Source organism: Anopheles funestus, chromosome 2RL, assembly GCF_943734845.2.
Source record: "Anopheles funestus chromosome 2RL, idAnoFuneDA-416_04, whole genome shotgun sequence".
Lineage (NCBI taxonomy): Eukaryota > Metazoa > Arthropoda > Insecta > Diptera > Culicidae > Anopheles > Anopheles funestus.
The window spans coordinates 94,037,640-94,053,612 of NC_064598.1; the positions used below are offsets into that span (position 1 = coordinate 94,037,640).

At 42.2% G+C, this 15,973-nt stretch overlaps 1 protein-coding gene and 1 long non-coding RNA gene across 7 annotated transcripts; one reads left to right on the top strand and one right to left on the bottom strand.

Annotated features, from left to right (window-relative positions):
* Positions 1–170: 170 nt before the first annotated feature.
* Positions 171–15,713, top strand: LOC125763301 (F-box/LRR-repeat protein 20). 5 transcript variants are annotated; one of them, XM_049426249.1, is made up of 12 exons: positions 171–360; positions 2,144–2,608; positions 2,679–3,168; positions 10,194–10,304; positions 10,385–10,468; positions 10,556–10,828; positions 10,937–11,039; positions 11,371–11,456; positions 11,550–11,741; positions 11,819–11,920; positions 11,992–12,204; positions 12,293–15,713. In XM_049426249.1, the coding sequence occupies exons 3-12, from the start codon at positions 3,076–3,078 to the stop codon at positions 12,398–12,400; spliced, it is 1,365 nt and encodes a 454-aa protein (XP_049282206.1). In that variant the 5' UTR covers positions 171–360; positions 2,144–2,608; positions 2,679–3,075; the 3' UTR covers positions 12,401–15,713. The 5 variants fall into 5 exon arrangements, with proteins under 5 accessions (XP_049282206.1, XP_049282205.1, XP_049282204.1 ...); XM_049426248.1 differs by having other exon boundaries at positions 208–292; positions 2,144–3,168; XM_049426247.1 differs by lacking the exon at positions 171–360 and adding an exon at positions 448–564 and having other exon boundaries at positions 2,144–3,168.
* Positions 6,721–9,054, bottom strand: LOC125763307 (uncharacterized). 2 transcript variants are annotated; one of them, XR_007418339.1, is made up of 4 exons: positions 8,451–9,054; positions 8,172–8,369; positions 7,971–8,095; positions 6,722–7,894 (listed from the first exon to the last, which is right to left on the bottom strand). It is a non-coding gene; the product is annotated as an uncharacterized LOC125763307 (long non-coding RNA). The 2 variants fall into 2 exon arrangements; XR_007418338.1 differs by having other exon boundaries at positions 6,721–8,095.
* Positions 15,714–15,973: the final 260 nt, after the last annotated feature.

The window sequence follows — 15,973 nt, forward strand, 5'->3', positions numbered from 1 at the left end:
AATTTAACAAAAAAGCCCCAATTATCAATACAAAAACGAATTCCTGTGGCCCTATTATTCGTGAAATTATTTAGTTTAAAACATGATAAAACTATCTATTTTTACATGATTGTTTTTCTTCCATTATTGTGATAATTATTATTCATTTTCTTGGGAAAGTTTCTATATACACCTTGCCCTGTTTTGAGAGCGGCTCGCTGTCAGTGCAAATGTTTCGAGGAAAAAAAACGAATTTTCCAATTTGTGGAATTGTCATACAATAGGAGAAAAATTGTTTGCGAAAAACTGAACGGTAGTTTGCACGATTGTTGCTGAGTGGAACATTAAAAAACCCATCCTCTAGGTGTTGTTTATGAAGCGGTACGGTTACTGCATATACTTCTCTTCATATTCTCGTTCTGCGACTGCGACGGATTCTGTGTGAGGATGTTTGCACTTTTCCTTGCAGTACAAGTGCCATTGCGTAGCATTTCAAGAAGCAAAATGTTGATCTCTCGACGCTGCCTGCAATATTGTTAGCGCACCAGCGTACGATGCACGCAGGATGCAGTGCAGCGGAATGTGGTACGGCGAAGTGATCGAGTGTGTTACATAAATTGTTAATATTGTGCGATCAAAAGCAGCCAGGAAGAATTTACCTTCAAAAATCTGGCAAGGAGTGTTTGGTGTGTGTTTGTGTGCGTTTGTTTTGTAAAGAAAGAGTGAGCGCGGGGGTGTGGGCGAGAGCAGGTTAAAAGAACATCTAAAACATGCAGTGCATAAAGTTTTATCCAATTAGTAACTTCGTGGAATGAGTATGTGGCTTAAGGCGAGGTGAAAATCAATAATCGTACACCCTCTATTGTTGCTAGTGTAATGTGGTTTTCGACCGTTCTACAAAACAAATCCCCATCAATCATCACAGCATGCCATACGGCGCAGGCACTGTTGTCAAAGGTTAAAGTAAATAAAAGAGCTTTGTATGTCAAGGCAGGGGTGTTGACGGAAGCGCAGCGAAGGCGCCATCCCCCTCCCCTTTCCCGTGCAGCACGAAACGTTTTTCCGGGTGTCAAACACACTACCTGCAAGAACAGCTGATTGATAATAATAATAATATAGGCGCATTAGACGGTTGTTTAGATTACTGCTCTTATGCTTTGATGTCTGATGAACGCGCAAATAGTTTTACTTTTCTTAAAGTAAACGACGATAGCGCGCTGCTCCTTTCGCTAAATTGTGAAATTTGTAAGAAATATGCTACAAATGCATTTTAAATCCATATTGCTCAGACAGACATAGGCATTATTATTGTTTATTTGTTCTTCAGGATAGTTTATCACTTCTTTAAAAAGATACAAACAAAATCAGAATAACAACATTAGTGTAAATTGTTAGTTTTACATCCCGGAAATCAGAAAAAGAGTTATTTATGCATATCTTCGAAACAGTAAATAAAAATTGAGCGAATAATGTAAACCGCATCGCAGAGAGGGAGAGCGAAGTGTCTCGTCGAAAACAACAAGTTAAAATGGAACGCACACAGCATAAACGCGCAAGAAAAAAAACAACAGCAAAACAATTTACAACAGCAGCAGCATAAAGAACGATAGCAAAAAGGAATCGTCGCCATATTGAATCAAGAATTGGCCAACTACGAACGAATGGGGTGGTAGGAAGCAACATATAGCATACGCCCCGGGGGTCTGTGTCCCGCTGAAAATGATCGTGTTGCGTATCGTTCCACAGTGTGCGTAATTCTGACTCTTTGTTTTTGTTGTTGTTGTTTATGCTTATTTTGTTGCTAATCGTGAAACAGATGACGGACCGGAGGCCTACTAGCTCTTCTGTACGTCTGATCAGAATACAGTCGTGTCGCGTTAGGGCCCCGGTGCTGCTGCTGTTGGTTGCAGCAGTTTGAAGTGGTGTCAGTCGGTTCCAACCTTGGGGTTTCCCCATTCGGGTGTATGCCCGGGAATGTGTCGCGGAAATCAGAAAAGAAAAGTAGACACTGCTACTGCCGATGGGTGTTTTCCGGTACGTTAGCTGGATCAGTAGCAAGTGAAGAAACGCTGTGAATCTATAGACTGTGTTTTAATGTATTAATTAATTTTCACTTTACCTTTTAGAAATACCTAATTACCAAGTCGTTGTGTTATTCTTTCAGGCAAGATTGAAATAGCTATGCGAGTGCTTCTACCTAGCAGCGTATGAAATGCAGCAGAACTGTTTGGTGACTTGGTAATTGTCAAAAACAAGGTGCAGCAAGGAGTAGTTTTTTTAGTGGAAATTAGCCATCTAGTGTTCATCGACGCACGGTGCGTGTGTGTATGTGCGCGGTATAGGCTGTACGTGTGGGCATACGTGTGCGTGTGTGGCGCGCGCGTGCATCATCAACTCGCGCGGACAAACAAAGGAAAGTGCTCCCGAAGTGTCGATACTCTGTAGAGTAGCGGATCCCTTCCGGCAAACTGCACCAACACTCGCCGGAATTGGAATCGGTCGTGTGCGTTCTCAATTATACGCGGACGTATCGGCCACCCTTTCCCCGTACCGTCCCAGCTCTCATGCAGTCGGGCCTGCGTTGGAAGGGCACTTAGGAAAAGGGCGTCCAGTAACAGCCGCTAGGTTGGTACGTTCGTTCGCCTTTACAACAGTGGATTGAATCTCCATCCTCATACCATCCTCTGTCCCCCTCGTAGTCTCCCTTGGTTCCGTGGAGTTCACTTGCTCCCTTGAACCCTAGCTGATCGAGTAGTAGTGCGTGTTTGTGTTGGTGTGCTGCTGTGACGTTTGTTGCCTCTTTGTTGGTTAGACGCGAGACGTTTCTAGTGCGTAGTTCCTTAGCTCTGCTGCCCTGCTGGAGAAGCTCCCGGGAAAGGAAGTGACGAATATTGGTGTTTGGATTTCGTGTGCGGTGTGTGCCACCCATCAGTGGCAAAGAGGGAAAACAGTTCGTACAGTTGCTAAGCGTGAGCCGAAATTTCGCCAGTTTGGCCAGCGCGTGTAAAAGGGAAAGCCAACCGACGACGATAACAACGACAACAACGACATTCCAGCCACAGTTTCGTCGCTAGCAAGTGGAGTCCAGCACGGACAATGACGGCACGGAACGGGGAAAGGGAGAAAGGCTCCGGCAAGGAGCCAAACGACAAGATGAACCACAGTCAGCTGGTTCGCAACCGATTCGAGGTAAGTTTGTGAACATGCCGCAAACAGATGATGATGATGATGATGTTATTTTGTAGGCAGCTTCAAGGTGCTAATGGGAATGGATTTGCTACGAATTCTAAGAAGAGCGTGAAACAAAGCGTACATACACTTAGACACAAAGCAAAACATACGCTCTCTTCACGTGCAGAACTATTTCCGGTATAGGATGGATCTTGATGTGCATTTGGCCATGTCTCCTGTACTGTTCCGCGGCCCATTTACACCATTGTGAGATCTGCAAAGAGCAAATGAGCTAATGAACAATTCACCTTCGATGCTTTGATCACGGGGAAATACTTCTTCCATTATTTGAGTTGTCGTTTCTTTCAACTCGTCTTTAATAGCAACGGGCAAAAAATTGTGGAAAGTAAGCGATGAACGTTAGAGTGGCTTGAACGTTTCTTGAAGTCGTTTAGTTGCCCAATTACCTTGGCCGGTCAAGGTCGATATTGAGTATTGTGTTCAATAATGGAACGGTGCACGGTGTGGTGCATCATATATATTTTTTTTTATTTTTATTATTGAAGGACGGAAACCAATTGATGATCCAACCAATGTCTGAACTATATGTCGCGAAAACTGTTGCGTTGCACGATCCTAAGACACTACTTAACCCAAAGGCACAGTTTTTTACGTTTTTTTAGTTGTTCTTACCATATGTAAATTATATTATCAAAACCAATGGAATGTAGGTCAAAGTTTTTTGTTCGCTGCATTTTTGTGCACAAAAAAATGTAAACATGATAAAAACCCATCCCTATCAACCTATTTGTTATGAAAAGGTGTCTTGCAGAAGGAGAAAGTATGATAAGCAATACCGTCTATATGATCATGCAGTGTGCAAAAGAGGACGGAGGAATCATTTTAATCCGCTTACCTCTTGTTTCCCGTACCGCATCGGACGCATTTGGCGGCGGGTATATATGTATATAACGCTACGAGCGAAGGAAGAGAAAAAAAAACCCCTCTGGAAGATCCATACCATCTCTCCCCTGCAACACTGGGGACTCATTTTCCTGCCAGCGTTGAAAAATGTAGGACGAGACGAGAAAACGGCACAGACACATACCAGCGGTTAGTGCGCAGTTTCGTAAAGTAAACAAATCTTGCCCGATGCACTCGGGTGGCTGCAGATAACACCCAGCCAGTGACTCCCGTCAGCGGGTTTCGGAGCTCGTAAGGTTGGGAAGCGGACGAATTTAGGTCAGGTTAAAAGTCGTCTGCTCCAATGGCAGTCAAATCGTGGAATGTTGAGTATCTTTTCAAAGGAGATGTTTATAAGGAATGTCCTTGCCAACGACATCCGTTAATAATTAACATTAACATTAACATTAACATTATTTACATTACATTAACAGATAATTAACCGAAGAGCAACTTTATCATAAAAACTCGAATTGTGCATTTTCGTTTCTACAGGGAGGTCCTTCATAATAAACCAATCACTCTTCAACAACTGATGAGGAAATGGATTGATTTTTGTGTGACTTCTTGAGGCCGATATCATTTTTAAATAAGTATCAAACAAATTTCCAAGTTATGCAAACAAAAAACTCCGAGTACCACTATACTTGATTGTCAAGTATTCAGCCTTCAGTCTTCAGACACCGATTTCTTGTTAGTCCATTTTTAAACTTTCATTTCATTCTTAAATACCAGGGAGAAGAAAAAAAACATCAGCATAAAATATCTTCATTTGCCTTTCTTTGCTAAACGAACCGGTTGTGTTTTCCCAGCATAAAGTGCAGAAATTCCATTTAGTGTATTCAGATGTCCGTCTGTGAAGAAACATGCGCTTTACAAAGTGTTTGCCTTCTTCAGCTTTTTCAGCTTTCTTCGCATCAATTGTGCTTTGTATGGTGTTCCGTAACGATGCACAAATGGTCAGACAGTTAAAATCCGTCTTTACACATTATGCATTTTTGAAACGTCCTTTTTTTGTTTATCTTCCACAAAAGCTTACTTTGTGAAAAGCATTTCTGATTCTATTCACACTAAAAGTGGCTTTTATTTTAAACCTTTGAGGAGTTTTATTCGATTCCTTTCTACAACCTGAAAGCTGTTTTCATCTTCATCGCTAATGACTGTTGCTTTACGAAGCGTCCTATCGGAAGTGGGTTCGTCCGGAATAGTGTCGGGCGTTGTCATGCAGACCTTGTCTCTGTAATGATGCTCTGGGGATGGTTAGCGAGACAACAGCAAAAAAAAAACCAGCTCACAACGATACTCGTCTGTGTCTGTCGTCTGGATCCTCTTGTTTGCGTGAATGTTTCCCATCCATCCTTTCGGTGCGTCGCGCACCAAGGTTTCAATGTTTTTGTTTGCGAGCGAGTTGTCTGGCTGCTTAGGGGTTGATGATGGCGATGATGGTGGTACTACACCGAATACGGTTCTGTCAGCCCACCGTCTCTTCCCATCCGTTAAGTTGGTAACCACGCTCCACCACTGAGAGTTGTCCTAAATCCAGCGTTCGTTTCGTCTTCGGTGGGTTTCGTGTCCTTTTCGTCAGATCAACACATCGGACGTGGCCAGACCTTCTCCGCCGGGCCAACAGGCACATCCTGTCCCGATTGCTACGGGAAAGACACCCGCGCGTCCTTTTTACAATGCACGGCTTCGGCTGCAACCCGGATCGGATGTTCGGGTCTCTTTGTGTGTAAAACGTGTGCATTCGTCAACTGCTTTACTGCTGTGCCAATAATGTTGCTGTTCGTCTAACAAACCCCACCAAAACCGAACATCTTTTTTGCTCCCTTTGCACGAAGCTCATTCAGTAAATGATGGGAAAAAAAACTGGAATCCCCTTTTGCATGGAACCACGTACCATGAGGCAGTACTTCTTGGTGTTGTAGTAGGTCCTGTACGCCCATGTATTAGGTTTCACTGCCACGTCTTTCGTTGGGGGGGGTGGTTTTGCGAATGCGTACCGTTTGCTCTCAATTTCTTCTTAGTCTCTCGGCTTGAGTTCTTTGGCTTACCTTTCCAGCGACGAGGACTTCCACCGTTATTGCATTATTAAACTAGCTGTGTTGTCTCGACGGCAGAACAGGATACATCGAGCAGACGGAGAGCGAACGACGAAAAACGGGAAAGGAATCTCCGACCGCGTCTAGCTTTTTTCGTTGTTGTGGTTCATTCTGGCAAACAGCACGACCTACCAGACAAAGAAGATCGCCACCGAAGCAGAATCCTTGCCCGAAGCAAGTACAGCCCGAAGAACAAGCGTCGTAGCCGTACGGGTGGCAGTTTTTCCGGATTAGTTCAGTGCCTCCTTCGTGTTGGCGAGTGTGCAGCAACGATCTGGTGCTAAATGTGCTGAAAATTAATAATTTTACATCAAGCGAACTTTGTGTGCGAAATCTAGTCGTCTGCAGAAACGCTCAGGGAATAGAAAACTCACCACCAGCCTGTGTTTCACTTCAGGTGCAAGTTAAGCAAAGCTGTGCTAACTACTGTGTGCCTTCTTTGTACCACTACGGAAGGTAATACTGTGTAGGTCCAACTGCCCTATCGACAAACTGCTCGCCTGAGAGTGAATTTCGAGTAAAATTCACGGCTTCACAAGCGGCTTCACAAAAGCTTCACAGCAGATCTTGTGAAGCCGTTTTTTGAGAGTGTGTGCGTGAGATTCATTATTTCATGAGCGCGTTTTCGTTAGGTTCATTTTTACGCTGTAATGTTCATTTTCAATCGTTCTTTCCGCACCGTTGATTTTCAACGGTGCAATGAAAACATTTTTTGTTTTTAACAAATATAATATTATTTTTTTATTTTTCCTGGTTTTATGGCAAGCGTAAAAAGATAACAATTAACATGTAGTGTTTTAGAACCATAATAATATCAATATCTTACGCTTCATACCTTTTTTCTATTCTTATTATCTACATAGTTTTAGACCATACCCCAGAAAAAATCCAGCATCCATCCAGACAGCGTACAATTTTCAACGCTCGTATTCTGCGCCAGCTTAGCCATGGGTTTCTAATCCTGGTCCACATTATTCTGCCCACGATTTGTTACCGTTTTCATAATCACGCGGTCTGTTTCGATCGGTGCAGCATAAACAATACATCATCGTGGACATTTTCTCCCTTCCAAGATCAAGTTTCGAAGAGATTCATATCCTACATCAATCAAATAGGTCCTGGCGAAAATTTTCAATGAAATTTTCAGCGTGTTTCGAAACAAACTAACATCGTGCCTTTGAGTTTGTTATCGTGTGCGATCTGGATTTTATTTTGACCGCATTATCACGCGATTTTTTGCATATTTCACTCCATTTTGTATCTGCAAATAGAATCTAAGACCGATATGGAAGAGATAAAAATACGTATGTTAGTTAAGCATTAACAAACGTTTTATTTAGGCATACTTACGTATAACAAACGGCGAAAAACAAGGTTCCAACCAATAATAATCTCATAACGAGTGGCGATTCCTGTACATGTGCAAGAAGAAATAAAATTATTGATTATTTTCTCTACAATTTTTTAAAAGTATAACATATTACTTACCTTAGTTAGTTTATGATTCGACCGACCTTCAACTTTGGCGCAGTATTTTATCCTAGACGGAGGATCAAAGGCTAGCTTTATCGGTCACGGTTTGTAGAGGTGCTAGGTGCAGATAGAACATTGTCTCCTTCGAATTTGAGGCGTAATTCTTACGGAAACCAGATGTGTACGGAGGACTGAACGTGTTTTGCCTGAAAAAGTATGCTTCATTAGATATACATACGTAAAACAATACAACAATCGTCCAAAAGAATGGACAATACTTACCTGAAGGGACTGTTAATTGACTGATAGATTGCCACAACAAACCAAGGTCACGCACTATGAGCAGAGCGAAGAAAAATGCAATCCAGCGCCTATGTAGAGTGTCAACAAGAGCGGTTTCCACTATCCTGTTTGTTGAGCAATGAAAATAAGGAAGATTAGGACACTGACACTTTTTCGAGAATCGTTAGCTGCGATACAAACCGATTTAGAACCGATCAGCAGCAAAAACAACCAATACTAAGGTTGGCTTGTCTTTCACTTCCATTGGCAGGTGGATCATAGAACTGGATAATCACGACCATGTTCAATAATTTGTTCCTTTCAAATGACGCGGAAAAGATGCTTCTAGCGATTCGTACGCTCTGTCCGAGAGCAACCACCAAGAAGTATGAATGTCAACTGAAATAAGAAGAAGTTTCACGTTCAACCGATTGCGTTAGACGCCACTGGCACTGGCATTGATTGTAGAGGGTAGGCTACCTTTGAAGCAGTAGGCCAAAGGGACGCATGGGCACAGTTGTTAGAAAACACGCGCTTTTCTCCTTTGACGAAGTATTTCACACTACGGCACTTGAATCCAGCTTCTTGATCCTCCCTGCTTCCTGAGTTTGTGTACACAAAAACTAGATATGAGGACCGTTAACTGTGGCCATATGTTCCCACGCGTCGCTTTTCAAATGTCTTGAAACAGTTTGTCCTGCCTCTGCATCGTCGTATTCAGCCGAAGTCTGCTCCAACAGGTTATCACGCTGGCGGTACAACTTACCAGTGCCGGCACAGGAATATCCTTTTAGAACTAGAACTGGAACAACTTGGCAAACACTATTCCACAATCGAATAAACAGTCCACGAACTGACGCAATCCACAATTCACGAACTATTCCCGTATGAAAATGTACAACGACCGAGCGAAAACAGAAAGACAGGTTTTTAGCCTACTACGACCTTTTTGAACATTCATTCGACACACGCCGAACTCTATCGCGATACAGCGAGCCACGCACACACTCTCATTTTAGGGTGATTCGAGCAAAATTTTCACCCCCCTTTCAAAAAATTCATCCATCGATGAACACTTTGTCGATAGGGTGTGTTCAAACGACGTGATCTTCAAGTGTCTGTAGTTGTTATCCGTCGAAGTGATCCGCAAGTGTCGAGCAAAATGAATCGATATCAGCCTAGCCATTATTCCCATCACAATCATCATCACCATTACCATCATCACCATCATCATCATCACCATGGAAACGGTGGTCGCGGTACGCAACAGCAGCAGCAGCAGCAACTTCAGTACTACCAGCAACAGCAACCCCAATACAACCAGTACCAGGAACAGTACCAAAGCCAGCGTACTTACGAAGTGTACAGCCGACGAGTCCACCAGCAGCAGGTTTGCAACAGGGCAGTTTCATTTCTTCTGGGCAATTTCATCCTTTTACGGCACCTTTGGCGTATTTCTTTCCCGCAAGGACGAAACTTCAAGGGACCCGCTTATATATTGGGTTAACTCATGGGCGACGAGGAATTATTTCCACCTTGAAAGAAGATCGTTAAGTCAATCCTCACAGTCGTTCACCATTCTACGACGACTAACCTCAATTCATCCAGCTCGGGACTGACCTGGGCCAACATTTACTACACGGAGCTGAAATTTTATACTCCTTCTTTTTGGGTTTTTTTTTGGTTGGAACATGCTCTCTATTCCCATGTTGCCATGTGTGTGGTGTTGTGGTTCGTGCGCGATATCGGTTTGGTTTACCCGTCCACCAGCCGTGCAACTGTATAAACCTTGACCTCCGGTAACGTTCCATTACTTGACCCGCTTTATGGTGCTAAGGTTAGGGAGTCGAATTCGTTCTTTCGCTCCACGTTCCATTTGCTTTCGGTGTGAATGTTACCGTGGAGTGAGTATTTTGCATTTACATTTCGTTGCACGACCAACGGTTACTACGAACGTCAACAAGAAATGAAATTTGTAAACCATCCACGGAAATGCGATTGCGACATGGGGACGGGAATGGTACAATGGAGAAGTCCAGCGAGTTGTTGTTTCATTGTTTTTTGTTACAACGTTTTTGTGTTTTAGTATGTGATTTTCTTCCTTTTTGACCAAAAATATGAATCCTTCATAGCATTTAAATTTATTTAATAAGTTAAGATTTCTTCTCCAGAAAATACTTTCTTAACTTACGATCGCTTTTTTATTTTCTTATTCTTCTGCAGAAGTCAGGTGTTACTCTCCCGGATGATGAGATCTCACGGAAACTACCAAAGGAAATTTTGCTTCGCATTTTGTCATACCTTGACGTGACTTCGCTATGCCGCTGTGGACAGGTGGGTTTTCACCTCTAAACTACACACCAAATAAAGTCGATTTAGTATCTTTATCTTGTTCAAATGATATCTTTCTTCAGGTTTCCCGTTATTGGAACATGCTTGCGCTGGACGGTTCCAACTGGCAGAAGATAGATCTTTTCGATTTTCAACGTGACATTGAGGTAAGTGCCACCAAAAACCCGGCTAGGAAACAAAACGATCGTGCCGTTTATGTATTTCGCTAACTTTTTTTGCGTTTCTTACCAAAGGGTCCGGTGATTGAAAACATTTCACAGCGATGCGGTGGCTTTCTCAAGTATCTACGACTGCGCGGATGTCAATCGGTCGGCAGCCACTCGATTCGTACCCTCGCCAACTACTGCCATAACATCGAGCATCTCGATTTGTCCGAGTGCAAAAAGATCAGTGACGTTGCCATACAACAGCTCAGCAAGAACTGTGCCAAGCTGACCGCCATCAACTTGGAATCATGCTCGCAGATATCCGACAGTAGCCTTAAGGCACTCTCCGATGGGTGTCCGGTAGGTACAGCATGACAGAGCGGGAGTTTGTGTTTGATGTCGAAGACCTCCTCTCCGTTACATTGTGCAACGTTGTAAACTTGCGTGTAATCTTTCTTATCGTCGCAGAATTTGGCCGAAATCAATGTGTCCTGGTGCAATCTAATCACGGAGAATGGTGTTGAGGCACTAGCCAGGGGATGCAATAAGATTAAAAAGTTTAGCAGTAAAGGTAAGAACATACAACAAACACAGTTATTGAAAACCCTGCCCGACTGTGTATCGTCTCTTTGTTGATGGAAGCTTCTTTGTAAAGCGTAACAATTCTTCATGTTTGTAAGCAGTAGCTAATCTTATGTTTTAAGCGATTAAATAGCGTACATACGGTTGTTGCTCTCTGTGCAGCAAGTTTGGGTCAACAAATGGTTGTTTGTGCACTTACAGCACGTAACACGCACAAGAGCCAAATAGTGGGCGATTGTTTATGAACCTTCATTAAAATGCATGCTGCAAATGTGTGCTTACCGTGCTAATGTTTATCTTTCCCTTTTCCTCGGTTGCAGGATGTAAGCAGGTGAACGATAGGGCTGTTATCTCGCTCGCCATATACTGTCCAGGCATAGAAGTTTTAAATCTACATAGTTGTGATGTGAGTAATGTTTGCAAATGAACCATTTTCTGCAACGCTGGAATTGTGACCGAATGGAACGATACCTTGATATTTTGTACGTTGTATTCGTAGAGCATAACGGATGCGTCGATATCGAAGATCGCGGAAAAGTGCTGCAATTTGAAGCAGCTGTGCGTGTCTAAGTGTACCGAGCTTACCGATCAGTCCCTCACTGCCCTAGCGATGAATAATCAGTATCTCAACACGCTCGAGGTGGCCGGTTGCGCACAATTCACCGACAGTGGCTTCATCGCTCTGGCCAAGGTAGTCTTACGTTTTTCCTTTTTTTTTCTTCATACTGTCCCCCATTTCACACTGTGTGTCCGTATGTTCCATTGCAGAACTGTAAATATCTGGAGCGGATGGATCTGGAAGAGTGTAGCCTGATCACGGATGCGACATTACAGAACCTAGCATTAGGATGTCCTAGTCTTGAGAAATTGGTAAGCTAATAATGACGCCTCTTTGTACACACTTTAAACTCCAATTTTATTGTATCGCTTCCACCTCTCAGACCTTATCACACTGCGAACTAATAACGGACGAAGGTATCCGACAGCTGGCCGGTGGTGGTTGTGCAGCCGAAAGTCTCTCCGTCCTAGAGCTAGACAACTGTCCACTGATCACTGACGCTACGCTAGAACATCTAATAACCTGTCACAATCTACAGCGGATAGAGCTGTACGACTGCCAACTCATTTCACGGAACGCGATTCGTCGTTTAAGGGTAAGTGGAGTTATTGCAGCCAAAAGATGGTCTTTTAGGATGTTGAACTACAATTTTATATTCTTTTTTTATGTTATATGCTTTATAGAATCACCTTCCAAACATAAAAGTACACGCGTACTTTGCACCGGTCACACCTCCACCAACAATTAACGGTCCGCGCCCGAGGTATTGCCGTTGTTGCGAGATTCTCTGAGATCAGGCGATTGGCTTAGCCAGAAAAGTGCTCTGTAGGAGTAGAGACGACTGATATTTATATTTGTAACCGTAGTATACACAGGCTCCGTCGTGCGTACGTCTGAATACACAACTAACCACCATACCCACAGCAACGGCAACTGAAAACTATGCTTCAGACGAGAAACTGCGGTGTCATATTGCAGCTAGAATGAGCGAACGAAGCTGCAGAGGGGTTTAAAATGTTCTGTTTTTTTTCGCATCATCCCATGCCTGCAGCGAATGGGGCATAGGCGTATGCATCGCATCACATCGCTTGTTCTTGGCAGCTAATTTACTAGGCACTATGTGTTAAGGTGGCTTTGCAGGCCTGGACTGATAACTAAAACACAAATAGTTGCATCTCTTCGAAGAGTGCAGAAGAAAGACGTTGGTTGGATTTTTGGTGACGGTGATAGACCACGACTAGAGCATGGATTTTAGAGATGGGGCTTGCTCTACTAGGTGCGACTAGTATTTTATTACCACGCAAAAACGTATCAATATCGTTGGCGGGAAATAGCTTAATGGATGTTTCTCGTATAATAGTAGCCTTGTGTGTGCGTGTGTGTGTAAGCATTTTACTTACAAGCTGGTTTGATTGATGAAAGAATCGATCCGCAACGAAAATAAAAAATAAGATGGAAAGCCAAAACAAAACAACACGTTCATAATGTACGTACATTTGACAACACAACCAACTCAGAATAACACACCAAATAGTAAGCAGCTCGTCATCGTTAATGCCCGCCCCGGAGTGAGTGGTTTAAGCCGGAAAGGAAATGTGGAATGTGGAAAAACAATACCAAAAAAAAAATGAAGAGATTGGATCGAAAAACATACGATGCTAGCGAGTGCAAAACAAGCTATCACATGTGTTCAAAGAATAATTAAGAGCGCAAGCGTTTTGAAACGGGAAAGTAATTTTCATTAACATATTAGTAATTGCGAAGAACCAACTAAGGAAGGGAAATCAATCATACGCGTATCGTACGTTCATTTGTAAATGAGCCATATAAACTCAGACAGCGGTTTATGTGTATAAGAATACATCTATGAAAACAAAGGAAAACAATATCCCAGTGCTAGTTGGCAATATTTAAACAATGCGACACGATGAACCATGGCAGCCATAGCAGAATTAGTGGACGACACACACACACACACGCAAAACTGCATCCAAACTAAACACATTTTTAAAATATGAAACATCAATCTACTAAAGAATACTTTACAATGCCGGTGTGCGTGTGCGAGTGTGTAAAAACTTGCAGAAAACAAAAAATAAGCCATTAAATTAGGTAAACAAATGGATAAAAAAAAGAATAAGGAGAAACCCACGTATTAATAATGCTCACAATGAAAGTGGAACAAACAAGCAGCATTCGCATTGTGCAATGAGTCGTCATCAGTTCTTTTTTTTTGGGACAGAGCACTATGTAGCACTAACTACTACTACTGTAACGCATAAGCTTTTTGTACTTGGTGTTGTAAGGCAATAGGGTTATGCGAGAAAAAGGACACGGTTTGAAAACGAGACAGAGAGAGAGAGAAACAGCTGAAATTATATTTTTTCACACGGTACGGCAGGAAATCATTGAAAACGGTGTGATAGTATGGAAGGGAAGAACGCACGGTGTAACAAAGCGTAGGATACAGTAAGGCGGATCTTCTAAAACATTTCCCTTTCTGAAAAGCAGAGGATCAGTTCTACTTCATTTTAGTATTGTTGATTCTCGTTGTTGGATGAAACAATTAGCATCACTTTTTTGTTTCAGGACCAAAATTTCATACGTTTTTTCATCATTTCATCATTAAAAAGCAGCTCGCCCCGTACTCCACGTTGTAAAACACATACTTTTCCCTTGTAATGGGTCGCTCTTTGTAATTCTGGCACAAATCTGCCTCGCTGTATCCTTCATTCTTTTACCATAAGTTGATTGTGTGCGTTTTTATGCATGATGTGTGTGCACAAAAGCCAAGTATGAATGTTGTATGGCAGCGTAATTTGTATGTTTGAGCTTTAGAATGTGATTTAAATAGGTAAAATGGCGTTGGAATGAGATTAGCCGGATTGAGGGTTTGCAAGGATCGATTTTTTAATGTATGCGGCTGGTTCGCATATAAGAGAATAGCACTCCCAGCGAAACGGATTAAGGATCGTCTCACCTGTCGCATGATCACCTTCAGTGTGGTTATTCGCTACGGTTGCTTTTTTTTTACACACTGGCGTAAAAGAACTGGACAAACATAAAACAGCACACGGGAGGTAGAATTGGCACGGAAAGCGATTAAATTTGATTGTGATCTTTACATGAACATATTTTATACATTAGACATACGATCGCGAAAGGTAGCATGGAATGGAAACGATGATAACTATTGTATGTGATTGTAGTGCACTCTACAGTCTCCCTTTTTGCCTACACGAGACATTCTCTCTACAATATCTCAACAGGGATATAACAAGGTTCACGCATCATTTAAAAAAAACGAACCGAGAATCTGAGTGCTAGAGAAGGAAGTACATATAGCGTTACACCCTCTCGTGGATCGGCTCATGGCCGATTTAGCAAGTGTCTTTATTTTGCTCGGATTGCATTTTTAAATGTTGAATTGTTACTTTGAATCATTTGTGTTTTTGAATCATTGGACGATGGTTGCAATTCTGTTAAATGTTGTTTTAATCACACGGAACAAATTAAGGCAAATGTTTAGGTAATACAACCAACAGTATAGCTTTAAGCTTTTGTTTTCCAAGTTCATACTGTCCTAGATAGGGTTTCAAGCAGGAACAAACTACAAAAACGAACTTTTTTTTTGTAAGCCGACAAGTGCGCCTAGTGTATGTATGTTTGTATATGATTGTCAGCTAAGTAATACTTATTCGTATACGTTTTTTTGTAATGGTAACAACAAAAGGGTAGTAATACGCATAAATTGCCCCGTAACGAAACGGAATCAAACATTGTCATCATTTACTACATTTACCCGCACTATTAGGCTCTCGTACATCATCCACTACCATATACTAAGAATAATCTACGTCATTATCGTCGTACTACGAAAGGACGAAGCGAAGCATGCGAACCGATAGAAGGAGAAAGATGAAAGGCGACTGCCATGATGGGAACATCCACCTTGAAACAACGGCGCGGACCTAATTCGTGGACTACATGGAATAAGAGAGAGAGTGAGAGAGAGAGAGAGAGAGAGAGAGAGAGAAAGAGAAAGGTGTAACGTGAGAAACAATTAGGGTATAAAAATAAAGGAAACGTAATTGAAGTAAATAATGAGGAGTGTTTTTATATTTGCCCTGTCATGCATTTTTGATATTCATATGGTACCGATAAGCTCCAGGAGAAGATATCCAATCCTGACCGATGATGACAAGCAGCTAAATGAACTACTATTATGGTGCATTAATGAGTGGAAATCCGTAACAGATTTACGGACAAATTTCGATACTGTCGCTCGTCAACATCCACTGGCTTACCTACGCTATCGATCACAAAAATATTGGTTTGATAGTGATGTGATTCTGATAGTTAAT